A 22521-nucleotide genomic window follows, 5' to 3' on the forward strand; every position below is an offset into this window, starting at 1 on the left:
GATTTTCAAGAAGAAAAATTTGATACGTATCGGTATGGAATAGTTACGTACCGGCTCGTATCGAAGTCTGAGTCCGATACGGGTCCGATACGTATCGCTTGTATATTGCACGTGTAACTTCTTGAACGCTCTTGACCTAAACTTTCTTCCTTGAAAATCTTGAATATTATTATTTTTTCGTAGGTATTCCGACTTAAATTTTGAACCGCTCGCGAATCCCGGTCATTTGAAATTTGAACAAAAATACCGACTACAGATCAGTCGTACAGAGTTCTATTCATACATTTTAGCAAAAAACCACCATGGATAAGTGTATTCTTTTCGGTAAAACGTCCAATGTATCGCCTCGCCACAATACGTTAATCTTCGTTTGTAAGTATTATATTCTAGTTGTATTGATTATATTATGTGTAATATAATTTGGGTTCAGTCTAATTTGCTAATTTGTTCACGATTACAGATTTCCAAAAAACGAAAATAGAAGGAAATAATGGCTAAACACCTTCGAATTTGGCATAGTAGATATCTGCGGTAATCAATTCACAACTAGTGGTCGTAAACAATGCTCTCGAGACATAATCCAAACCATTTGTCTGGGATAGAAGTGTAAAATAAATTTAAGAAATTTACAGCGAAATTGGTAGTACTCTGAGTACGACTAGTGAATCGCATCTAATAGGTAATATCATTTAACATAATTCATGAATTAGGTATTTATATATTTCTTACAACTTGAAATTTTCAGAAAATTTTGTTTCCCCGACGATGAGTTGGAAGAAAATTAACAGACAAATAAAGGATTTGGAGTCCATACAGTTGATGATTTTAAATCACCCAGAAAAGCCTTAGATACTCAATAATGTCTAATTCACACACACCTATGTAAGTATATTACTCAAGTAGGTATCCAATTTTAAATGTTTGCCAAAACCAAAAGTTACTTATTAGTTTATCGTTTTTAGTTCATACAGTGTATTACACTCATTATGGTTATCAAAACTAAAACCTACGATGTACCACACTCGAGGATCTAGGAAGTCGAGCCAATGTGTTGACAATTTTTCAGACTTAGACTTTCTTGGAGATAACTCTACCGACTCGGATGAAGCCATACAATATTGGAGCGAATTATGAAACTCAAAAGTGAGAATATTGTTGATAGGTTTTTATTTTAAAGCTATTTTATTGTGCATCATTTTTTACGAACATCCACCTGTTTACGGGACACATTGAATAATTTCTAATTGTGTGCTTGTGTGCGTGGACATATATTTGTATATGGAAAGGACTCGGCCCGTTTAGTCAAAGTAAATTAATACATAAATAATTATATGTTTCAATCTTAAAACGTCCACGGCTTGCTTTTAAAGTAAAATACAAATAAATGCTTCTAATAAGTTCTTTCGTAAAATGTTCCTTAAAAAATATTTTTGCATTTAACTTTGGTTATAATGTTAACTCATATCACTTTAATATTAAAGCTAACAGTACACAATTGGGTGTACTGTAGGTACTCGAAATTGCATGTCACTCATAGTTCGAACAGAAAAAACCACTGATACACTGGCATATTTATAACAGCATTTTAATTTTTTAGGCAATACAGTTTTGCTGAGGAAGAATCCAATTTCATTATTACAGAGGGCTTCAACATATTTAAATATTGCAAGGAGACACATAAAAAGTTTGGGCTTCAGTAAGGGAATCTAGTTGGAACTGTGGAGTTGTGTTTGTGAATAAAATTATTTTGTCAATGACTAATTTAAGAAAACTTTATTTTTAAATTTTATAATAAAAAACAATAGTAGGTACCTATTTAAAATCATTATGAATCACACTATCATACTTTTAATATCTGTCTAATTCATAGTTTATAATATTATTATGTATTTTAAAATTTAGAACTATATGACTAATGCAGCAATGTGTTGTAAATTATTGTTATACTTGCAGCAGTTGTTTGTACATACTAAAATATTAGAAATTATTAGTAAGTAAGAAAAAAATAAATCATAATAGAGATATAAGTATAACTGTAGCCATATGCCCGTATAGAACAATTAAAACATTTTGTTTTTCATGTCTATGGACTTAAGACTAATTAATTTCCAATTTTTAACTTAATTTTTTCTACATTTGTTAACTCGATCTATTTTAATATGATTGGAGGGCGGATTCGTATGGTTTTACTTATTTATTCTGGTTGATGGTATGATATTATGCTAATAGCAAGCACAGGATTTGTTCCATGACGATAACGATTTAAACTGTGAATCTTTTGGGCTGCATAATACGAAAATTAACCAACTTTTTTCATTTTATTGACTTATTTAAGATTTCAATTGCATATTTCTGTGGTTTTTTTTTCTTTTTTTTTTCGAATTGACCAATATTGACATTTTTCTATGTGAGGTGAAGAAATCTAATTTGCTTCATGTCATCCTGATTCCAAATAAAAAAAAATTTTTATTGTTTTGTTGCAATTATTCCAGTTGTGGCATTTTAATTTTTTATATGTTTATTGTACCACAATAATAAAATAAATGTATTTCACCTAATCAATAAGAACTTAAAATACACGATTCCTAGTAGTGCATTCCAGTAGTTACAGCTCTGTAGTCTTTTTATTTGGGTTAAGGGTCGAACCACTGGAATCATATAAAAATATAAATTTGTATGAATATCCAATGTTACAAGATAGTTTTCAAATGTTCGTGATTTTGACAAATTGTGTCAAAATTCTAACTTCAGACGCTCATAAAAAACTATTGTGGATTTACCTACGCTAGACTTTTTTTTTTAATTTCCACTAGCAACAATTTACGAGGAACGTTGTGGGCGCGTATTACATTCTCAAGTTATTGGACCGAGCGAAAATTTTTTTATCGACATAAATTCAGAAAAAACTAAAATAATCGAAAATTTCATGTGCATATGAATACCTCGACACGAATCTAAATATTTTGAAAATGACGTTATGGTTTTAAATTCTAATAAAAACAGTCAGTGGATATTTCATGTATATCTACAGTAATTTATTTTAGAGTAGGTAACATGAAAAACAAAAACGCAATGTAGGTAGGTATGTAAAAATTCACGGTTTCCTAAATTTTTTTTTGTTTTTCCCGGCGCTTTCGTACACTAGGTTCTGTTCATTTCCACATCCTCTATGCACCCACTAGATTAATTTTCCCACCGGAAAGGATGAAAAGCGGAGCATTGTTTGAATACTTATCGTGTACACGGCTATTAATGTAAGAGGGTGTGCTTTCATTAGAATAGTACAAGTAAAGTAGATTTCTACATATTAACTTTTTAGAAATGGACCACTAAAAATTTGAACCTATATATATATATTTGAAAAAAATGTGGTTTATTTCAGACAATCTTCGATGACTGCCTAAAGTTAATTTGGTGTTAAGTGGGTAGGTAGCGAATTTTTCATTTAATGTGCCTCATTATAGGTACCTACCTAGTGGCTAGTACTTCGCACTTGAACAAATGTGTTTTTAAAATTTATACGTACTTTAAACTAAAAAACAAAAATATCTATTCTAAATATAGGTTAGGTACCTACATTAATTATGTTATTATTTTTATAATATGCATCTAACAAAGTAAGACATTTTGGAACTTCTGGAACTAATATTTATTTTAACGTCGTTAGTTTTTATATAAGATTAATTTGACTTTGACTAGGTGAAACAAAAAACGACCAGCATTGTCTATATATTATGTTAGTAGGTACAGTAATTATAAGTATCTACTTTTATAATATTGTGTATAGGTATACTATTGAAATTAATTTTTTAATTGTGGTTTTGTGTGTATGTGTAGGTAGGTACACAATTTATAATAGACAAAATGTATCAAGCTTGAACTTTGAAGGTGGTTTCTGTTAGAAAATTGAATATATAGTTGCTAAATTAGGAAGTTTTATATTGAAAATTTCTTCTACTTTTGAAATTAATTGGGAAAAAAAGAATAAAATGTTGGTAAGTGGGGGTCACTCTGCTGTACATTAGGTTACAAGTGGGTCACCGCAGTGCTGTGTTAAGGTGTAATGCCGCCTTATAACTTCCACCCTGTTTTTTAATTAATAGTAAGAGGTGAATTTTGGCCTTTGGGGTAGGTATGTATTGTGGTTAAATAGTATAAATAAATAAAATTATAAAATTATTCGTATAAGAACTATAAATACTTACCGCTGATGGCGTAAAAAAAAGTTTGTAGTTTTGGAATTTTTCGTTTTAACTCTTCTAGTTTCAACTGTTTAACTTTTTCTCTTTTTTTATACTCAGTGCCACCTAATTTCACTCTTTTTGTTTTTGAAGACATTATCTTAAAATATGAAATAAAATTATTACGCTGGTGTCTTGTACACTCGACAACATTACTGTCTACAACCCACTACCCGCTTACTAATGAGCACTATAATAATATTATTGTGATAATTCTGTTATATATTATTAAATGTAAACAATTTTAAATATAAATAAATTATTAACCATGACTGGAAATAAAAAAATTGCCCGTTTACGTTGTTTCTAAGTATTTTTATGAATTCACAATAATGCGAGTACACCAATACCTATCACATAAATATGAATGTATGATATTAAGGAGAACTTATAGTTAATAGAGACGATACATATCATTTTTTATATTTAGTATTTACTACACATCCTTACAGCAATATCCTCGCCCGTCGAGTCTCGACTTGGTTTAAGCATTAATGCGTGTTAATATTGTAATCATTTGAATGAGGTCTATGTATAGCCGTATAATGAGTAATTAAGATTTATTATAATAAAAAATATTTTTCATATAATACTTAATTAATATTCTTTTAACATTAAATTGTATAGTACATTTAATAACTTATGGAAAAATTGATTAATTACAAAAAACCAAAAAAATGTTTGAAAAAATGCCGCCTATGAAATATTTTTTAATTTTGCCGCCGGGGGCAAATGCCCCCTTTGTCCCTCGTTGAACACGCCTCTGGGTCACCGTAATGGATGGTGTTAAATTTGAATTCAATGATATAATATATCATTGTATAAGATTAACGATTCTGAGCAAAGACTATCTATGGTATTACTACGGTAAGTATCGTTTTTCTTAGGCTCAGCCTATGATATTAAAAAGTATATTTGATGATATTATTGTGAATAAAGTAATTTACATATAACCTATAAATTTACGTGGAACCATGTTTTAAATGTTCAATCCTAAGCTATAAAAGTTGAACATTTTATACATTTTTAACCATAAAATAATATTAATACATTTTAAATTTGATACATTTTGTCAAAATTTGAACTTTATAAAAAAAATTTGTTACTGTGAATTTTTAATATTTTTAAAATGCTATTAGACTTTTTTTTTTTTTGAAAAGGTGGACAAACTTATGAGGAATCTTGTATTACATTTTCAAATCTTAGATTTAAAAAGAAACATTTTAATGAATTCCTAACTCACAATAATTTGCTAATTTTCTTGATTTTTCTGTATTTTGTCAAGTTTTTGTGACAAAATCTATCTAATAGAAGCCTCATAAGTTTATTATTATACTATCACATATTATAACATTGTTAAAAAATAACAAAAATACAATATAGTATCACATTTTTTTCTAAGCTTTTAAAGTTAGAATTTTGGACCTGTTTAATATTAATCTTTTCATTTTATTATCATTTAATAAAATTTACCTCTAATCAAATTTAATGAAAAGGATATTTTTTTTGGGCCCCATGAAGGATTTTTATTTTAAAACAATTTATGGGCTCTTCACAATTTTTAATTACCATACCTAAGTCATAACTTTGTTTAATATTAAAAATATACAAGGAAATCCTACTAAATGCCCAATATATTATTATTACCTTCAAATTTTATGGTATAGATAAATTAACTATGGATAAAAATAACAGCGTACAATTTGCAATTTTATGCATTAGTAAGACAATGCATGTGGTAAATAAAGCGGATTTTTAAGAAATAATATATAATATATTATAATATGCAATTTGAATCTACATTATACTTATGACTTGCCCTCCAAAGTAGGTGGGTCCAAAAAAAAAAAAAATAATAATAATAAATGTTGACAAATGTTTAAAAACAATATTTTAGAGGTGAGCCTTCTTTTCAAAATTGATCATGTGATCATGTTGGGTATTACGTTCAGGCAGAAGAATCAAAACTATAAAATTCATTGAAAAAGTATTTTAAAATTAATATTATTGCTGTATTACCACTGATTTTACTTTCTATTTTTCTAATATGGTTATAAATAATTTTATAAATATATTTCAATCTTGGCTACAATGAAAAATTTAATATTATCATTACAGTATTTTTAACCGTCATAATTAGAGCAAGGACTTACTGGGATGTGTTTGCTTATTTTTTCTAATAAACTTTAGGTATGCTTATTAACCAAGTACACAAAACATTTCACGTTTGTGATTAAATACTTAAAGTTTTTAGCGCATATTTGACATTTTTTGGTTTAAAGAAGATATTTTTGATTATGAGAGTATATTTTAAATTTTTAGTGCATATTTTAATAGTTTATCAAAAATCAAGGACTTTGGTAAATATTGTCATGAATCAAGATCAAGAATTATACATATTATATTTAAATGAAGAATTAGATCTGTATTAGATGTATTATTGTTTTTTTTTTTTTAAAATACGGATTATAGTTACACAGAAAATTGAATTATGTAAAATAATTTTAATTAATTAAAATAAATAAAATATTTAAAAAAAAATGTATTTTTGGAGTGTAATTTTATTTTTAACGCACATAATATAACTGTTGTACCAACATAATAAATAATAATAATTAATTAACAAAATATTTTTTAAAAAAACTTAATATTTTAGTGTAATTTTTTTTTATGTATATTTTTAATATTTTATGTACAAGTGCATATTTTTAAATGCATATTTTATGATTTTTAATGAATAAAAGGCATTGCTCTCAATTAATGGCTATAGCTTGCTATACTTAACAAAATAATACAAATATAGCATTTAAGGTTAAAATGAATAATAATATGTCAAAAGTGTGGTGAAAATATTATAAATTATATTCTAACTTTAAAATAACAGTACTCGTATTGTTAAAAAGTACCTAATAATACAGCACATCATTTTCAAGGTTGAATGGTTCTTAAAATATAAATTGTAGATTGGAAATTTGAATGAACATTATCATGTTAATTATTATTGTTCTAATACATATTAAATACTTAAAATTGTACAGATTAATATTATGTCTTATCTAATAATAGTAGTAGTAAAATCTTAAAAATATTACTAATATTACTGTATGAATCGATAAGACAATAAATCAATAGCTATTGATAACACTGAAAATATTTTTATTATATTTTCAATTGTATCAAATAAATTGTAAATAAGTTGCAATTTATTACAATAATCATAAAATTAAAAAAAAAAAAATTACATTTATAATATTATATTGAATTAAAAAAGCGTATCCGCATATTATTATACGACACTTCCTATCATTAAACATTAGAAATATTCAAAAATACTTATGTCACAAATTACACATTTAAAGACTTAACTAATATGTCTTAAATTATTTACTTGTACATTTTTGTCACCCAACAACAATACACCCAATATATATAGGGATACATGGTAATTAATTCTAAAAAAATTGTTCTGAGATAATAATTATATATAATGAACTAATATTAATAATAACATAGAATACAAATCAATTGGATCCAATTTTTCTAAAATAAACACATTTGAAACAAAAAGTATGTAAGTATACTATATAACAAGAATCACCAATTAATATATATTTTGGAGGATCACTTTGGGAATTAAGGAAGTTTTTGTGTGCCACCAAAGTTGAACATATTTATCTGAAGAACGTAAAGGCAAAATCAAAAAAATAGTTAAAACATCATTTAATTCACAATATACAATATAAATTTCCTGTTTACAAGCCAGATAATGTGTTTTAACAAGGTGAAATTTGGTGACCCCTGCAATAAAACAATAATATCTAGCGATAAATATATTCTTTTAAAATAAAGTAAAATAAAGCTTACAATCTAAATCACAAGTATAAGACTGTTAATAACTTAATTTACACTGATACTTCGCAATTTTTCAGTTGTAAGTACTTTATACTATGTTTTATATCAATTCACCGTAAAAAATAATTTATCATAGCCAATTCAAAAAAAAAAAAAATTATTTGTGAAAATAATTATTATCTCTTACAGAATGAATAGGATAATATTGTAATTTATAACCTTAATATTTGGTCTTAACAAGGCTATGTTAAATTATTTCTACTCTATTAAAATATTTAATATATTTTGTAAATACAATAAAAATTTAAATTAAAGATAATCATTACAATGATTCTATCAATACCTTAACAATCAATTCACAATATTGAACACGTCATATAAAAATCAGAATCCAATAAAATTATATAAAATAATATTAAATTAAAACTACTAAAACTTTATATTTCAACCATAAAACTTAATACCAAACCATTTAATTAAAATCACAATTATTAATGCTATTGAATAAAATAAACTGATCTAAAAGCAAGTCATTTTTCTAATAAAAACAAATAAGTCATATTTTTACAACAAAATAAATCATAATATTAAATTCAAAACTATTATAAAATAAATAAATAACATACATTAAGTGTCAATGTTAAACAAATGCACTAAATACATAAGCTGGTAACTTTGCAAATGTATATCTCAATTAAAATCAAGAGATCAATACTTAAGACTTAACATCTAAACTACATTTCATTTCAATCATTTTATTGATGTTCTCTGCTCGTATTTTGAATTGCTCAAACATGTCTGAAGATAGTTCTTCTTTGGTTGTGTAACGACATTTATCAAAGCTGAATATATCACGCATCAATTCAATGACTTGATCCTAAAAACATTAAAAATAATATACAACCGATACAAGCTTAATAAAAAAAAACTGAATTTGATAGAACATACATATTTTATAATGCTTAGGTACAGTATAATAAAGAGATATAAGTAATGTGATTTAAATTAACTATAATATTACATTTAGTTGTAAATTACATTAGGTAATGTAATTAATTAATATTTACGTACTTTGAAAAACAAACATATTCTACTCAGTTCTTCATCAGGACCTAAGAAGCCCCATGCAAGTAAAGGTGACATTTGTTCAGATATGTTGTAAAAATGATGCATAAAACCATTTGGGTACTTCAATTTACTACGCTTGGCACGGAGGACTGACCATACTGCAGTTGATAAAGCCTAACACAGACACAAATACAGTTAATACTACATAAAAAAAAAATTGTTAGATCATATACAATGGACACAGCCATCACCCATTACTAATATAGGTATAAAGAGTTGAAGCCAACATAACAGTAGGATTTATTATTTCACAGCATGTGAGAATGTATTACACATTCTTACCAATATGTTTTAACAGTTAAGAGAACGCCACACTGATATTTGTTGTTTCCGTCTTACAAGTGCAAAATTAGAGTGAATCAACCTATTATGAAACTTGATGGTAAGAACATTATTTGTGTTCGAATGTCGATTTTTTTATGATTATTCTGTTTTTAAATGAGTCATGAGGATTTTTAATTTATGCTATATTATATATGCATAACTTGTTAAAAAATCTAAGTATTGTACAACACCAACATACGAACACAGATAATGTTCTTACCATCAAGTTTCATAATAGGTTGATCAACTCTAATTATTAAACTAAAGGATCTAAACGTGATCTGCTAAGAGTAAATTTGCTATGTTACGCACTTGTAAGACGGAAACAATAAATATCTGTCTGGTGTCCTATTAATACCTACAATTTATTGCAAAATGTATAATATAATAACCAAAAAATGTTAAAGTACAATAATAAAATATTATTATAAATATTACATATCTAGTATACTGGTATTTGTATGATTATAAATATTATAATATTTTTTTATTTTGCCATTGCAAATTTATTATGTTTACTAAAATATAAAATTACCAATACTTTTTTATAGGATATTAGTTATCCCGTGCTATACACAGTTTTTTATGTTTTTGTATTAAGAGAATATTAGTGCACTATTTGTTTTCTCTCTCTGACACACGCTTAAGATACAAAATTTGTTCAGCAGAACCAACAATGTGTTCTTACTTTTAAATTTTAATATTTGAGTTAATTCACCTACTATGAAGCTTTAAGCTTAGAATATTATCTATGTCCATATTTTCGCTATTTTACAATATTTTAATTTTTGTACATTTTATAAGCATTTTTAAATTGTAGTAATTTACATTACCATAACTTACATAAAAATTATAATATCATAAAATAACCAACGTAGGGACACAGGTAATTTTCTTAACTTAAAGTTTAATAATAGGTGAATTCACTCTAACATGAAAAGTAATAACAGACTTATTCTATTAAATGTAATTTTTTTTTTTTGTAGCACATGGGTCAGAGAGAAAACAAACAGTGCGCTGACAACCTCTTAATTGAGAATAGACAAATTTTAGATATTTTTTAAGTAATCCTGATAAAAATAAAATCTGTTAACTATTGCACTACACTATTACACAGCCATAAATACTATACTCTATTCCAAATGAATTTAGAAAAAAATCAAGAATGACATATCATGTTCGCGTAGTGCAGTCTTGTTGATTGCCATTGGTGCACAGCAGATTATTGGCCAATCACAGAGGTCTCACCGTTCCAAGGCTTCGCAGTTTTTCCAAACTTATTTGGAATAGAGTATAGTTAAGTATGCGTGTGTTTCCGTGCCCTGAGATAAACACTTAGATATGTATTATTATTTTAAACAATATAACTGATTTGTGCAACAAAAAATAATTATATTTTACTTTATCTAATTTAAATTTTCAATGTTTATTATTAAGAGTAGTGCATTTCACAATGTTACAGAAAACCTGATGCACATGTGAGTTTGGCAATGTTTTTAAACTGTCAAATTATTTATTTGAAGTTTATACAAAGTCTCTATTTATTAACAAAAACTTAAAACAATGGCAACGCTATGTTTCAAAGCATTCTTATATAAAAGTAGTTTACAGTATATATGGCATGTAATCAACAACAATATAAAAAAAGTTTCTTTTAGAACCATCTATTGCACCTTAACTGCTCTTTTAAACTTCCTGGTATCTCTAAGAACAATCTCTGAATCGGTAGAGTAGCTTTTGAGAATAAACCACAACCATAAACATAATACTCTCTTTTGAATATATAAATATACATAGATAGTAATTATTTATTTATTGTTGTCCTACTGATATTTTATTTTATTACTTTATTGCCACGTTGCATAAAAAATATATCAATTTAAATGTTTAGTAATTATTGTTTATGGAGAATTATATACTATTTTTTACTTCATGGTTTATTTGTTGTTTTTAAACAGTTACCTGTCTTGAAATTTAAACTAGATATGAAATATGTTTTAGATATTGGTGCCACATAAACATGATAAATGATTGCGAGCATGCCTAACCAGTATTTTAGTTTTGTTGGCTTCATAAATAGTTTGAGTGACACTTCCATTGAATAATATGATCTAAGTATGAATCCAATATATAACTTTCAATATTACAGTTTCTTTAAATCCTTTTGATAGCCAACGATTTTGTATTACGGCAATCACCGATGTTGGAGGCGCTTCAAGATCTTCAAATGCATCCATCAAAATGTAGTCCATAACAATATCATAAAATGTCATTTTTTTCACACCCCTGGTTGACAGTTCAATTTCAGCCTCTGTCCAGTGTGCATCAGTTTTTGCCCAACTCAGCATTTCCTCATATGCTAAAAGAAAATCCTTAGGGTCCTACAATAAAATAAAATTACATTTTTATTAGCTAATAAATTAAAAACCAAACTAAATAATATGACAAATAAATATTACTTTCTCGGCAAATAAAAATATATCAGTTAATATACGTCTCCCGCAATCAGCAAACCACATTGAGTTTTTTTCATTCTTGAATACATTTTCAAAAGCTTGTCGAATACAATGCAATTTACAAACATATTCTCTGTCTGAAGCACAATTTACTAATGTTGTTCGATAAGTCCTAAAAATAATTAAAAATGTGTTATATGATATTAGAATACTATATTCAAATTACAAATGGTTACTGATTAATTTAACAACAATTAACAAACACCAAGTACCTGCATGCTATGCCCTCAATTTCAGAGTATCTTAAAGCATTTTGATATAAATAATAGTTGTCAAAATTTAATTCTTCAAATTCTCTTAAATTTGCAACCTAAAACATCATACAAAATATTTACTGTAACATTTAAAAGAAATAATGGTTAATAAACACAGTAAAACATTTAGACCAAATTTAAGATTGTTTATAGTAAGTTATAAACTTCAGCAAAAATCCATAACAGTTATCATCAGGTAACTTAGTGTAATGACATAGTGAGATTTTACAATGAACTATCCGTGCATGATTGATTTTACAATTGTCCTATTTTAAGAAACATTGAAGTATTTACATGATACAGGATGAAAAATGTTTTTAATATAGTTTAATGTTTATTTAAATAATGTTATATCAGTGGCATATTTTAAACTCAACCTAGGGAGAGGTGTGATTTAAGAATTGTAATTTACTTAAGAATATGCCAAAGGGCAAACATTCTTCTTTCCCACACACAAGTTGACAGTCATTTTTTCAATGAAAGATTTATCTTTTAGTAATTTAATTTTAAATCCTTATAAAAATCAAAAAAGTATATAGAAATATGTAAAAACTACAAGAATTAAAATTTTTTTAAAGTAATAATAGTAATGTAGATCTATTTTTCTATAATTTGCAAATTGATTAATTATCACATATTATAAAACTGCTAAAACAGTTTTAAATCTACAGGTAATTGTGTTTTTACATGACAAATAAATAATATATTATGGTAAATACATCAAACTATCAATAGAAAAGCAAGTATCTTTAGATTTCAAACTATTGTAGCCACAGATATATAATGTATTAACTATATAGCTATCTTCATGTTATCATTGAGGGATACAATTTGTTACCAAAGTGTTGGTTGTTTAATGCATAGACCTTTTACTCATAGACTGATCAATCCTATACCAAATACTATTTTTATTTTTTAATACTGATAATAAAAATTTTAAATTTTTTTGAATAAATTCATAATAGCCTATTTGTGAATCTGATAATAAGAACGATTTGGATGGTAAAAACATTTATCTAAGTCGAGTAGTTTATTTTAAAAAATCAGTATTTATCTGATTAAATTAATTTGGAACGCAATAACTTTTAAAAAAATATTATTTTCGAAAATTTGTTAACATGGTTAGATTTCTTAAAACTATTTACTAATCATATAATTTTAACAATTTTTGTCATACGCTTAAGTATTCTGTAATATATAACAAAGAGTTTAATACAAGAACTTGGGCAGTAGTGTAGGTAGGAATAAGCCAAGACAGGTGTTGTAAACATATGATTAGAGCACGGATTTGCTATATGCATTTGTTATATGTGTCCAAATATGCAAGAAAAAAAACTTTAAAGTGGGTAATGTGATAAAAAATTCACAATTTAATAGTGTTTATAAATGTATGACTCAAAAACAATTTAAAACTAATTAAATAACTTGTAATTATAATTATGGGTATCTACTTAATAAATAAAAAATTGTGTAATGTATAATTATATATTATTAAAATGAATAAAGTGTCTACATAAGGTATCATTCAATTTTATGCTTGACAAAATGATATTTTATACATTTTTTTAAAATTTTTGCTTCAATATGCTTTACATTTTTATTTTTGAGAAATATGCAATAACCATTAAATATACAGTAATCTACAATAACAAAATTGCCATTATCTTTAAACTATTAGAATTAGTAAATTAATATTGGTGAAAAAAATCCAAAAAAAAAAAAAGGAAAAAATATGCAATTGCATTAAACTCCGCGCTCTATAAATGATATAAACAGTTATCCAAAAATGTATCTAGATAATTATTCGAATTATTTTTTTACAATTATTTTAATAAAAATTTATTTGAATAATTTTCAAACATAATATAAATATATTAGTACAAAACATGTATTAGATAATGATTATAATTCGTCTAGTATGTTTACATGTATGTAGTATATACTTCGTAGTAACTATTTATCAATATTAAAGACGTAATTATCGTACATAATATATCGTCCAGTTTGAGTTTTATTTATTTTTTATCAGTTATGATTTTTGCAATTGTTACAAAATATTATTTATTTATTTTAATTAACTCACGCCCAATCGGCCAATTATATAAATAATGTAGGGATATACAATGTTTAGTACTTATATAATAACTACAGAAGTTAATTAGAATTAAAATGGACACAGATAAGAAAGAATTATAAATATATATATACATAATTTATTTCAATTATCTTTCTATTATTATTTTTATTATCATTAAATATTATTTATATTATAGTATTATAAAATTGTTATGAAAATAAAATTTAAATATATATATATAATTCTTTACTTTCTTCTATACATCTTTATTTGTTTTATTTATAACATTTTACAGTTTTCCGAATAAAATAATATTTATAATTGTGTAACTTAAAATACAATGCCAACTATTGTTTATAAAATATGCCTGTTTTAAATTACCAACCAAATGTTTACCCAAATAAAATGAACAATAATAATTCAATTTAATTTTTACTCCAATAATCATAGTTGAAATGTATTCAAATAAAATGTTATCGAAATAAATAATCATCTAAATGAAATTGAATTTGAATAACGTTTGAAGACGATGACGTCCCTATAGTAGTTAGTGTACACATTTATTTAAATAAAATACATTTTATACTATTTAAACGATTAGTAAACACTGTCCAAGTTGTATACGGCTACCAAGCATTGTTAACAATAACATAGTCGGCTATCTAGTTATTATTCATATCTGTAATTAAATATATCAGTTGGTATATTCTGTTGGTATACCGTATAGCATAATAAAGTATTATTGGTACTTAAAATAACACAGTTTATACAAAGATCACTAAAACTTGCCGTTCAGATAGCCTAAACTATAGTTTGAATTGTTTTATTAATCAGTAAAAATACAAGTATCCACGGGTACTAAAACCGTTTTAACGCTATCATATAAATGTAATACATCATGGATTCATATAGAATGGACTTGAAACAAGAGCCAAATCACTAGGCCACTTAAGGTTTAAGATAGGGTTGTACATAGGGGGGGGGGGGGCAATCAAGTAGTCGACAACTGCGCATTGAGCACTACCTATATTCATAATAATATTAACTAGATGTATATAACATAGGTAGCACTCAATATGGGCTTGTTGATTTCCTCCCCTCACCATCCTACCATAGACCTTGAGAGGACGTCGCACCCGCATATGTTGTCTCTGTCTTAAACACGTACGACATTGTAAATACGTGTTGGCGGAAAAAAAAACTGAGAAGGCTACAGCCATAACTAAGAAACAAAATTTTCACCACGTATAAGGAGAACTTTGGCTGTGTAATATCGTTTTTATTTTTTGATATCACTTATACAAAAAAAAAAGGTTTTATTGTTTCAAATCGATTATTAATTATGTTTTTCAAACTTAAATAACTTTTTTTGAAGTTTCGATAACGTTTCTTAGTTATGACTGTAGCGTTCTCAGTTGTATGTTGTACATTCATTGTAAGACAGAGAGACACGTGTGGGTGCAGCGTCCTCTTAAGCATTCCAGTTCACCATCACTGGCTGTTCGTTTCCAGTCCATTCTAACTTAAGCCATAATGTAACAATGGTATACGATTTCTTAGATATCAGCTTCAATATTTCAATGTATATTTAATAGGGCCAAACCAGTTATCAATACTTTTTAGAAATGTCTATATTATAGACGTTATAACAACAAACTATCTATACCTATTTTGCCCAAGCCCTAAGGATAAGAAATTATTTATAAAAACACTACTACTAAAAACATTAAGAAGGGAGATTTAACCATTGCAACCCAATATATTCATTCTTATGGTACTTTTCGGTTATCGTACTCCAACGGTCGGCCGGCAGGTGGCGGCCGCGGTCGGGATATACCGATTCCGTTATCGTACACCATTAAATTTATCTCAATATTGTCACGTTTCATTGCCAAAACTTGCCAAAGTTTCATTCTGAAACTCTTGATGTTTTCATGGTAATGGTTCCAAATAGATCTGCAGATACATTAATTCCGATTATTGAGAACCACATTGCTGCCGGTTCTATTATAATATCAGATTGCTGGAAGAGCTACGATTCTTTAAAGCATAATAATGCATTTCAGCATATGCAGGTCAATCACAAATATAATTTTGTAGACCCAGATACCGGGGCACACACACAAAATATTGAGCGTTTATGGCGATCGGCTAAAGAACGAAATAAAAAACATTCGGGAACCCATCGGTCAATGTTGGATTCTTACATAAGTGAATTTCTTTGGCGACAAAAACATAAAAAAACCATCTGCATATTTACCCAAATTATAAATGACATTGTTAAATTCATGCCTCCTTCATAATATTATTTAATAATTTGTATTTACAATAATTTTTTTTGTCTTCATATTTTATTATAATTTTTTTTATTATTATTTTATTTTAAAATTATTATTTTTCATATTATTATATTATTCTATTAAAATAAATTATATTTTTGGCAATGAAACGTGACAATATTGAGATAAATTTAATGGTGTACGATAACGGAATCGGTATATCCCGAACGCGGCCGCCACCTACCACCTGCCACCGTTGGAGTACGATAACCGATAAGTACCATTCTTATATACAGTAAATAATTTTAGAATAAACTAGTATGCCATTATAATAAAATAAAAAAAAGGATTTAAAAATTAACTTGGCTTGTGAACTACTGGAGTATATTTAATTTGTTACGTAATTTGAATTTATTTGTTTAATAAATTATGTTACATGGGAATAAGTATTGTGCAAATGGTTAATCCCCGTGCGGCAATACCATATAAAAAACAGTATTAATTTGTATCTTGTCTTAAATTTAAAAATACATATAAATATATATATATATATATATATATATAACAATTGAGACTCTTGATACAAGATACATAGCTTACATCTGTGCGTGCTGATACAAAACTATCTACTGACGAACGACGATCATCAAACTTCAATGTTTCACCATTTCCATTTTGTTGAACACGAAATAATACTGACCTCTAAATTAAGAAAAAAAATATAATATAATTAACTGCAACTTACATAAGTTATATAAATACAAATATGAAATCCTTACTTGATCTAAAAAAAGTAATTGACACTGATCTTGCAATGAATAAGCAGAATCCACTAACAGTTGAAGTTCCTTACAAAATTGAGAATCTTCAGTGGACATAAGTTTATTGGATACCATTGTTGAATTATTGCCAGAAAATGCTGTCAATGCATCTTCCCAAAATGATATACTGCATGCTAAAGATTCCATTCCTTAGAAAAAAAAAAACCCATAAATATAATTTGAGTACAAATTTATAATTAAGAGGACATCACACCCACATGTGTTGACACCGTCTTACAAGTGTGTAACATAGCAAATTTACGTTCAGAAGATCACGTTTAGCTCCGTTAGTTCAAACATTAGAGTGAATCAACCTATTATGAAACTTGATGGTAAGAACATTATCTGTGTTTGTGTGTTGGTTTATTACCATCATTCAGTTTTTAAGTGAGTTACGAGCATTTTTAATTTACGCTATATTATGTACACCTAACTTGCTAAATTATTCAACTATCGTAAAAACAACATACGAACACAGATAATGTTCTTACCATCAAGTTTCATAATAGAATAATTTCCCCTAGATAACTTACAAAGCTAAACATGATCTTCTGAACATAAATTTGCTATGTTACACACTTGTGAGACGGAGACAACACATGAGGGTGTAGTATCTTGTTAAACAAGACCAACTGAACTATTATGGCATTACTTACCCATTACACCTAGTTGTTGAGGTGCAGTATACTTAACTTCTGAGGATTTACAATGACTTGGAGAATCTTGAGTTGAAGATATCACAGATGTTTGCCGATTGGTGGATTTGATGCTTGGACTTAGTGATCTATGGCTAGTTCTAAAAATTCGAAAACTAGATACTGAAACATAAAACATAAAAATAAAAATAATATGTAATTATTTGTTTAAATAAACATTTTAATTTTACCTGAAGGTACATCAACATTAGCTTTTCTCTTGTCGTAGGAATAATGTTTTATAACTGGTGCAGATTCTCGAGAATACTTTCTTCGTTTCCAATAGTTTCCTAATACCACTATTAATGTAGTACTTATAACTAATCCCATGGATATGGAAACACGGAAACCCTGTAATAGAAATAGAACTTAAATATTTTTAATTTCTTCATTTAATTTTCTTAACATGTCAAAAAGGTAAGAGCTTTATTTAAAGTAAATTTTTCTTTAATAAGTAATAAAGTTAAACATAAATCATGTATTTTTTTTTCAAATTTAATGTTGATAATTTTTGTACACTAAACATATTATCAATTCTATCATAATTAAAATTTATAGATGAGTTAATATTTAGAAGCATATAGATACATATAGTATATATATTTTCAAGTGATAATTGAGTGTATTTTTTTTTTTTTTGATTTGTATTTATTCTTCAAGAAAATAAGGGGCCCCACTTAACATGTTCAGTTTAATTTTATGATCTTAAAAATAAATCTATATAGATACAAATTTAAAAACTTAATATTGAATGTATCAAATGTTTGGTTGATAAGTTTATGTAAGCAACAAAACTATTTTACTTGGTCAATATTAATTTAAATCAAAAGTATTTGTTTCATGATTTGAAAAACCTCGCAAATAACACTATACCTAATAACCTATACATAAGCCATCCTATCAAGGTACAAGCATTATAAGGAATTAAAAAAACAAAAAAAATCATACATCGGGTCATACATTTATAATTCTAACCAACTTATCTATTTAATAATTATTATTTATGCATATCTAACTATTAAAAAATGATAGGTATAAAAAAAAACAGCAAACTATATTGTAAGCCATAATATGATTGGAAACTTAATTTGGCAGATCAATTATTTTTTTGGCTACTTAACAAATATTTGTAAATGTACCTATCTGTTCCATTTAATGTGTGTTCAACTGATATTGATATTAATTATTTCAATAAAAATATACAAACTATTAATAAAATAAAAGCATAATGTACAATATATAAATCAAATCATTTTGGTATAAAAATATATTCCTATGCATAAATATGAATATGTAAATTAAAAAAAGTGTCATTTAAAACTATAGATACTACTTTAGATAACTTAAATATTTATGAACTAATTATTATGTAAAACAATTTAATATTTGTATTATATATTGTTATACTAATTTATTTAAGTACCTATTTAAGTCGGTATAGGTAATATTTAAATGTTGGGTACCTCTTAGGTAATACAATTTAAGGTGTCATAACTATATATATATATATGTCAGGTATAAACAATTTAAAATACAAAAAAAGTTACAAAACCTTTAAGTGTAAAACCTACTGGCTTCAGTTTTATACTATACCTAGGTAATAAGGTACCTTACACCTACTTTATTTTGGTAGAAATATAAAAAAATCTTTTCATATTTATTGTTAGAAAAAAGAATAACTGATAATTTAAAATATTATGGTATAGCCGTATAGGTAGTTTATTCAGAATAAGAGCACACCAGATTTACGTAGCAAAACCGGTTTCGACCATGGCCGTCTGGTATCGTCTTATTCTAAATAGAGTATATTAATATCAAAATAAAATATAATCAATAGTTAATGTTGGGTAGAAAAAATAGCTGTTGCTTGAAGGAATGCAATTAATGTATTCAATATTGGTAGCTGTTATCAAAATAATCACATCAATTAACAAGACTATAAAAATACTGGCTAATTGGTAGGTAAAGGTAATATGAATTATTATAGTTTTTTTAGTTATACGTATAATACCTAGATTAATTAATAAATTACAATAGTAACAAATATAAAAAAAATACCTAGTGATATAGTGATAAGAATTTACATGAAATAAAAATATTGCAAACAAATAGTTGTTAACAATAGCTACTAAGTATTAACTATTAAATTGATTTGTGTGTATACACAATCAAAATTATAATATAAAATTGTCGACAAGTATTATGGATCGGTTTTTCTATTATTCACCAACTACAAATAATGTACCTAAGTAGATTTTCTAATTCAAAATACTGGTGAATTTGTTTCACTCAAAGGAATAAATTGTTTTACGGCACCTAATGTAATAGCACAGATAATAGCTCTATACGAGTCAAGCGCAGCTGTTCTGAAAATGTAAAATAACGTAACAAACGTGTGTATAAAAGTTGAAGATACGACTGACTTACATGTTCCGAGATGTGCTTTCGCAAGATCCCCGTGAGTTTGGTCAGCGGGTACAGGACCAGGGCAGATTTTTTGCCCATAGTTCGGAGTCCGATGGATTACAACTGGCGCACGACGACGTTTTGCACATAATTTATGGAAACACGAAACATATTAAAGGAAATAATGTACAATATCGACCGTTGTGTAACGTACTCAGTGTACGTCAAAACCCTGAACAAAATAACGACAATATCATTAGGTCGACGGGAAAATTTAACGACGACCGCCGAACACAGTGTGAGGACGTCGCGCCGGAGCGGTATGCGGTTCTCACTCGCACTCGCCGAGACGTAAACGAACCGAGTGGGTTATCACGTCTTATCACTATCACGAGAATGCGGATCCGCGATAACGCCGCTAATCACAACTCCGGTAACCGCGGCGGCGGTGGTGTCGGACGTACGATAACAGTCGCCGAGTCGTGATAACGTTTCGATGCGTCCGCCGCTCGCACACCGCGTTAGAACTAAACAATATTGCAGAGGCGGACGACCGGATCAAAAATTTCAAATTCAACTCCATTCAGACTTCTAATTTCGAATAATTTTGATTACCATAGTTAGTAGTTACTCGGTGCATTCAATTGTTCACTTTGCATGTACCTGGCTAGTTGATTTATCAGTGGTGTGAGACGTGTGCAACAATCCGACCTCACCTGAAGTGCTATCGTTTTGTAAACTGAGAAAACGGTACCCGCCGGCCACCACTGTTGACATTATTAATAAGACGGGCAGCGCCAAACTACAGTCCAGTTAAACGAAAAATAATACATAATATAATAATTAACTAGTACATATGTGACTTTGGTAGTAGTGATTATACTGTGTGTATTAGGCAGAATGTTGGTTAGTAGACGTATTGGCTGCGCGCATTACCTAGTCGTGAATGTGCTAGAGCTACGGTCGGCAACCAGTAGACCATAGAAGACAGGAAACTAGTACGTAAACATATCTTACAATATTATTTTTGTTTTCATATTGCTATTACAAAAATAAAACAATTTTAGGTATAAATGCAGTTTGATTCCCTCACGATTTTTTCGATTTTTTTCCCCCCAAAATGTGTTTTAAAGCACTGAATACAAATGTCTATATAATTCAAAAATTCTCGCAAAATATTATTTTGGAAGTTATATCTTTTCAAAGTTTACGATTTTACGTATTTACACATGTACTTTGCGTTCCTACGTTTTCGTATTGGATTGTCGTCTTTTATTAATTATGTTATTTTATCTTGTAATAATAATATCTAAAGTAGTTTTGATGAAAAATGTAGTCATTGCCCAAGCAAAATAATATTTTTACTTAAATTTTCACATATCCATAATTGTCTTGTCCCAATTGCCTACTTGAGGTGGCTTCGCGTAACAAGTCGGGGGATATTTTCGATTTGCGGAGCGGGCGCCGAGAAGCGTAGCAACGAGTGCCGATACACGCGTAGTCACTGCCAAGGGATATTGTGATATCAAGCTGTGATACCTACTGTGTATATTTTGGTTTTAATTTACGTATTTTTAAACAGCAAATACTATTATATAGTTAAAATCTATTTGCATATTTCCATCTATCATAAAAAACATACAATTTTGAAGAAAATCAAAAAGTTTTTTCTATATTATTATCGAGGATATCACGTATTTTTGAAAAATTAACTGTTTTATTGTTTTTTTGATATAACTTTTTAAGTAAAAAAATACAAGAATTTTTCAATTAGACTTTTTGTATTCAGTGCTTTAAAACACTCATTTTGAGAAAAAAATAATCGAAAAAATCGCGTGGGAATTAAACTGCATTTGTTCCCAATGTAACAAAGAGTTTTTTTTTCTTTTATATATTATTTTAATCGTCTAGAATCCAATAGACATTAC

The 22521-nt window shown here is 27.4% G+C and overlaps 1 protein-coding gene and 1 long non-coding RNA gene across 2 annotated transcripts; one reads left to right on the forward strand and one right to left on the reverse strand.

Moving 5' to 3' along the window:
• On the forward strand, window positions 1–2622 carry LOC107882771. The gene is made up of 5 exons (XR_001678910.2): window positions 1–372; window positions 461–679; window positions 746–882; window positions 963–1143; window positions 1598–2622. It is a non-coding gene; the product is annotated as an uncharacterized LOC107882771 (long non-coding RNA).
• Window positions 2623–7080: 4458 nt separating this feature from the next.
• On the reverse strand, window positions 7081–20947 carry LOC100574444 (mitoguardin). Its single transcript, XM_003242110.4, has 10 exons — window positions 20615–20947; window positions 18379–18538; window positions 18149–18310; window positions 17451–17641; window positions 17272–17373; window positions 12274–12371; window positions 12005–12173; window positions 11693–11926; window positions 9165–9335; window positions 7081–8970 (listed from the first exon to the last, which is right to left on the reverse strand). The coding sequence occupies exons 1-10, from the start codon at window positions 20690–20692 to the stop codon at window positions 8809–8811; spliced, it is 1527 nt and encodes a 508-aa protein (XP_003242158.1). The 5' UTR covers window positions 20693–20947; the 3' UTR covers window positions 7081–8808.
• Window positions 20948–22521: the final 1574 nt, after the last annotated feature.

Source organism: Acyrthosiphon pisum, chromosome X (genome assembly GCF_005508785.2).
Source record: "Acyrthosiphon pisum isolate AL4f chromosome X, pea_aphid_22Mar2018_4r6ur, whole genome shotgun sequence".
NCBI classification, from domain to species: Eukaryota; Metazoa; Arthropoda; class Insecta; order Hemiptera; family Aphididae; genus Acyrthosiphon; species Acyrthosiphon pisum.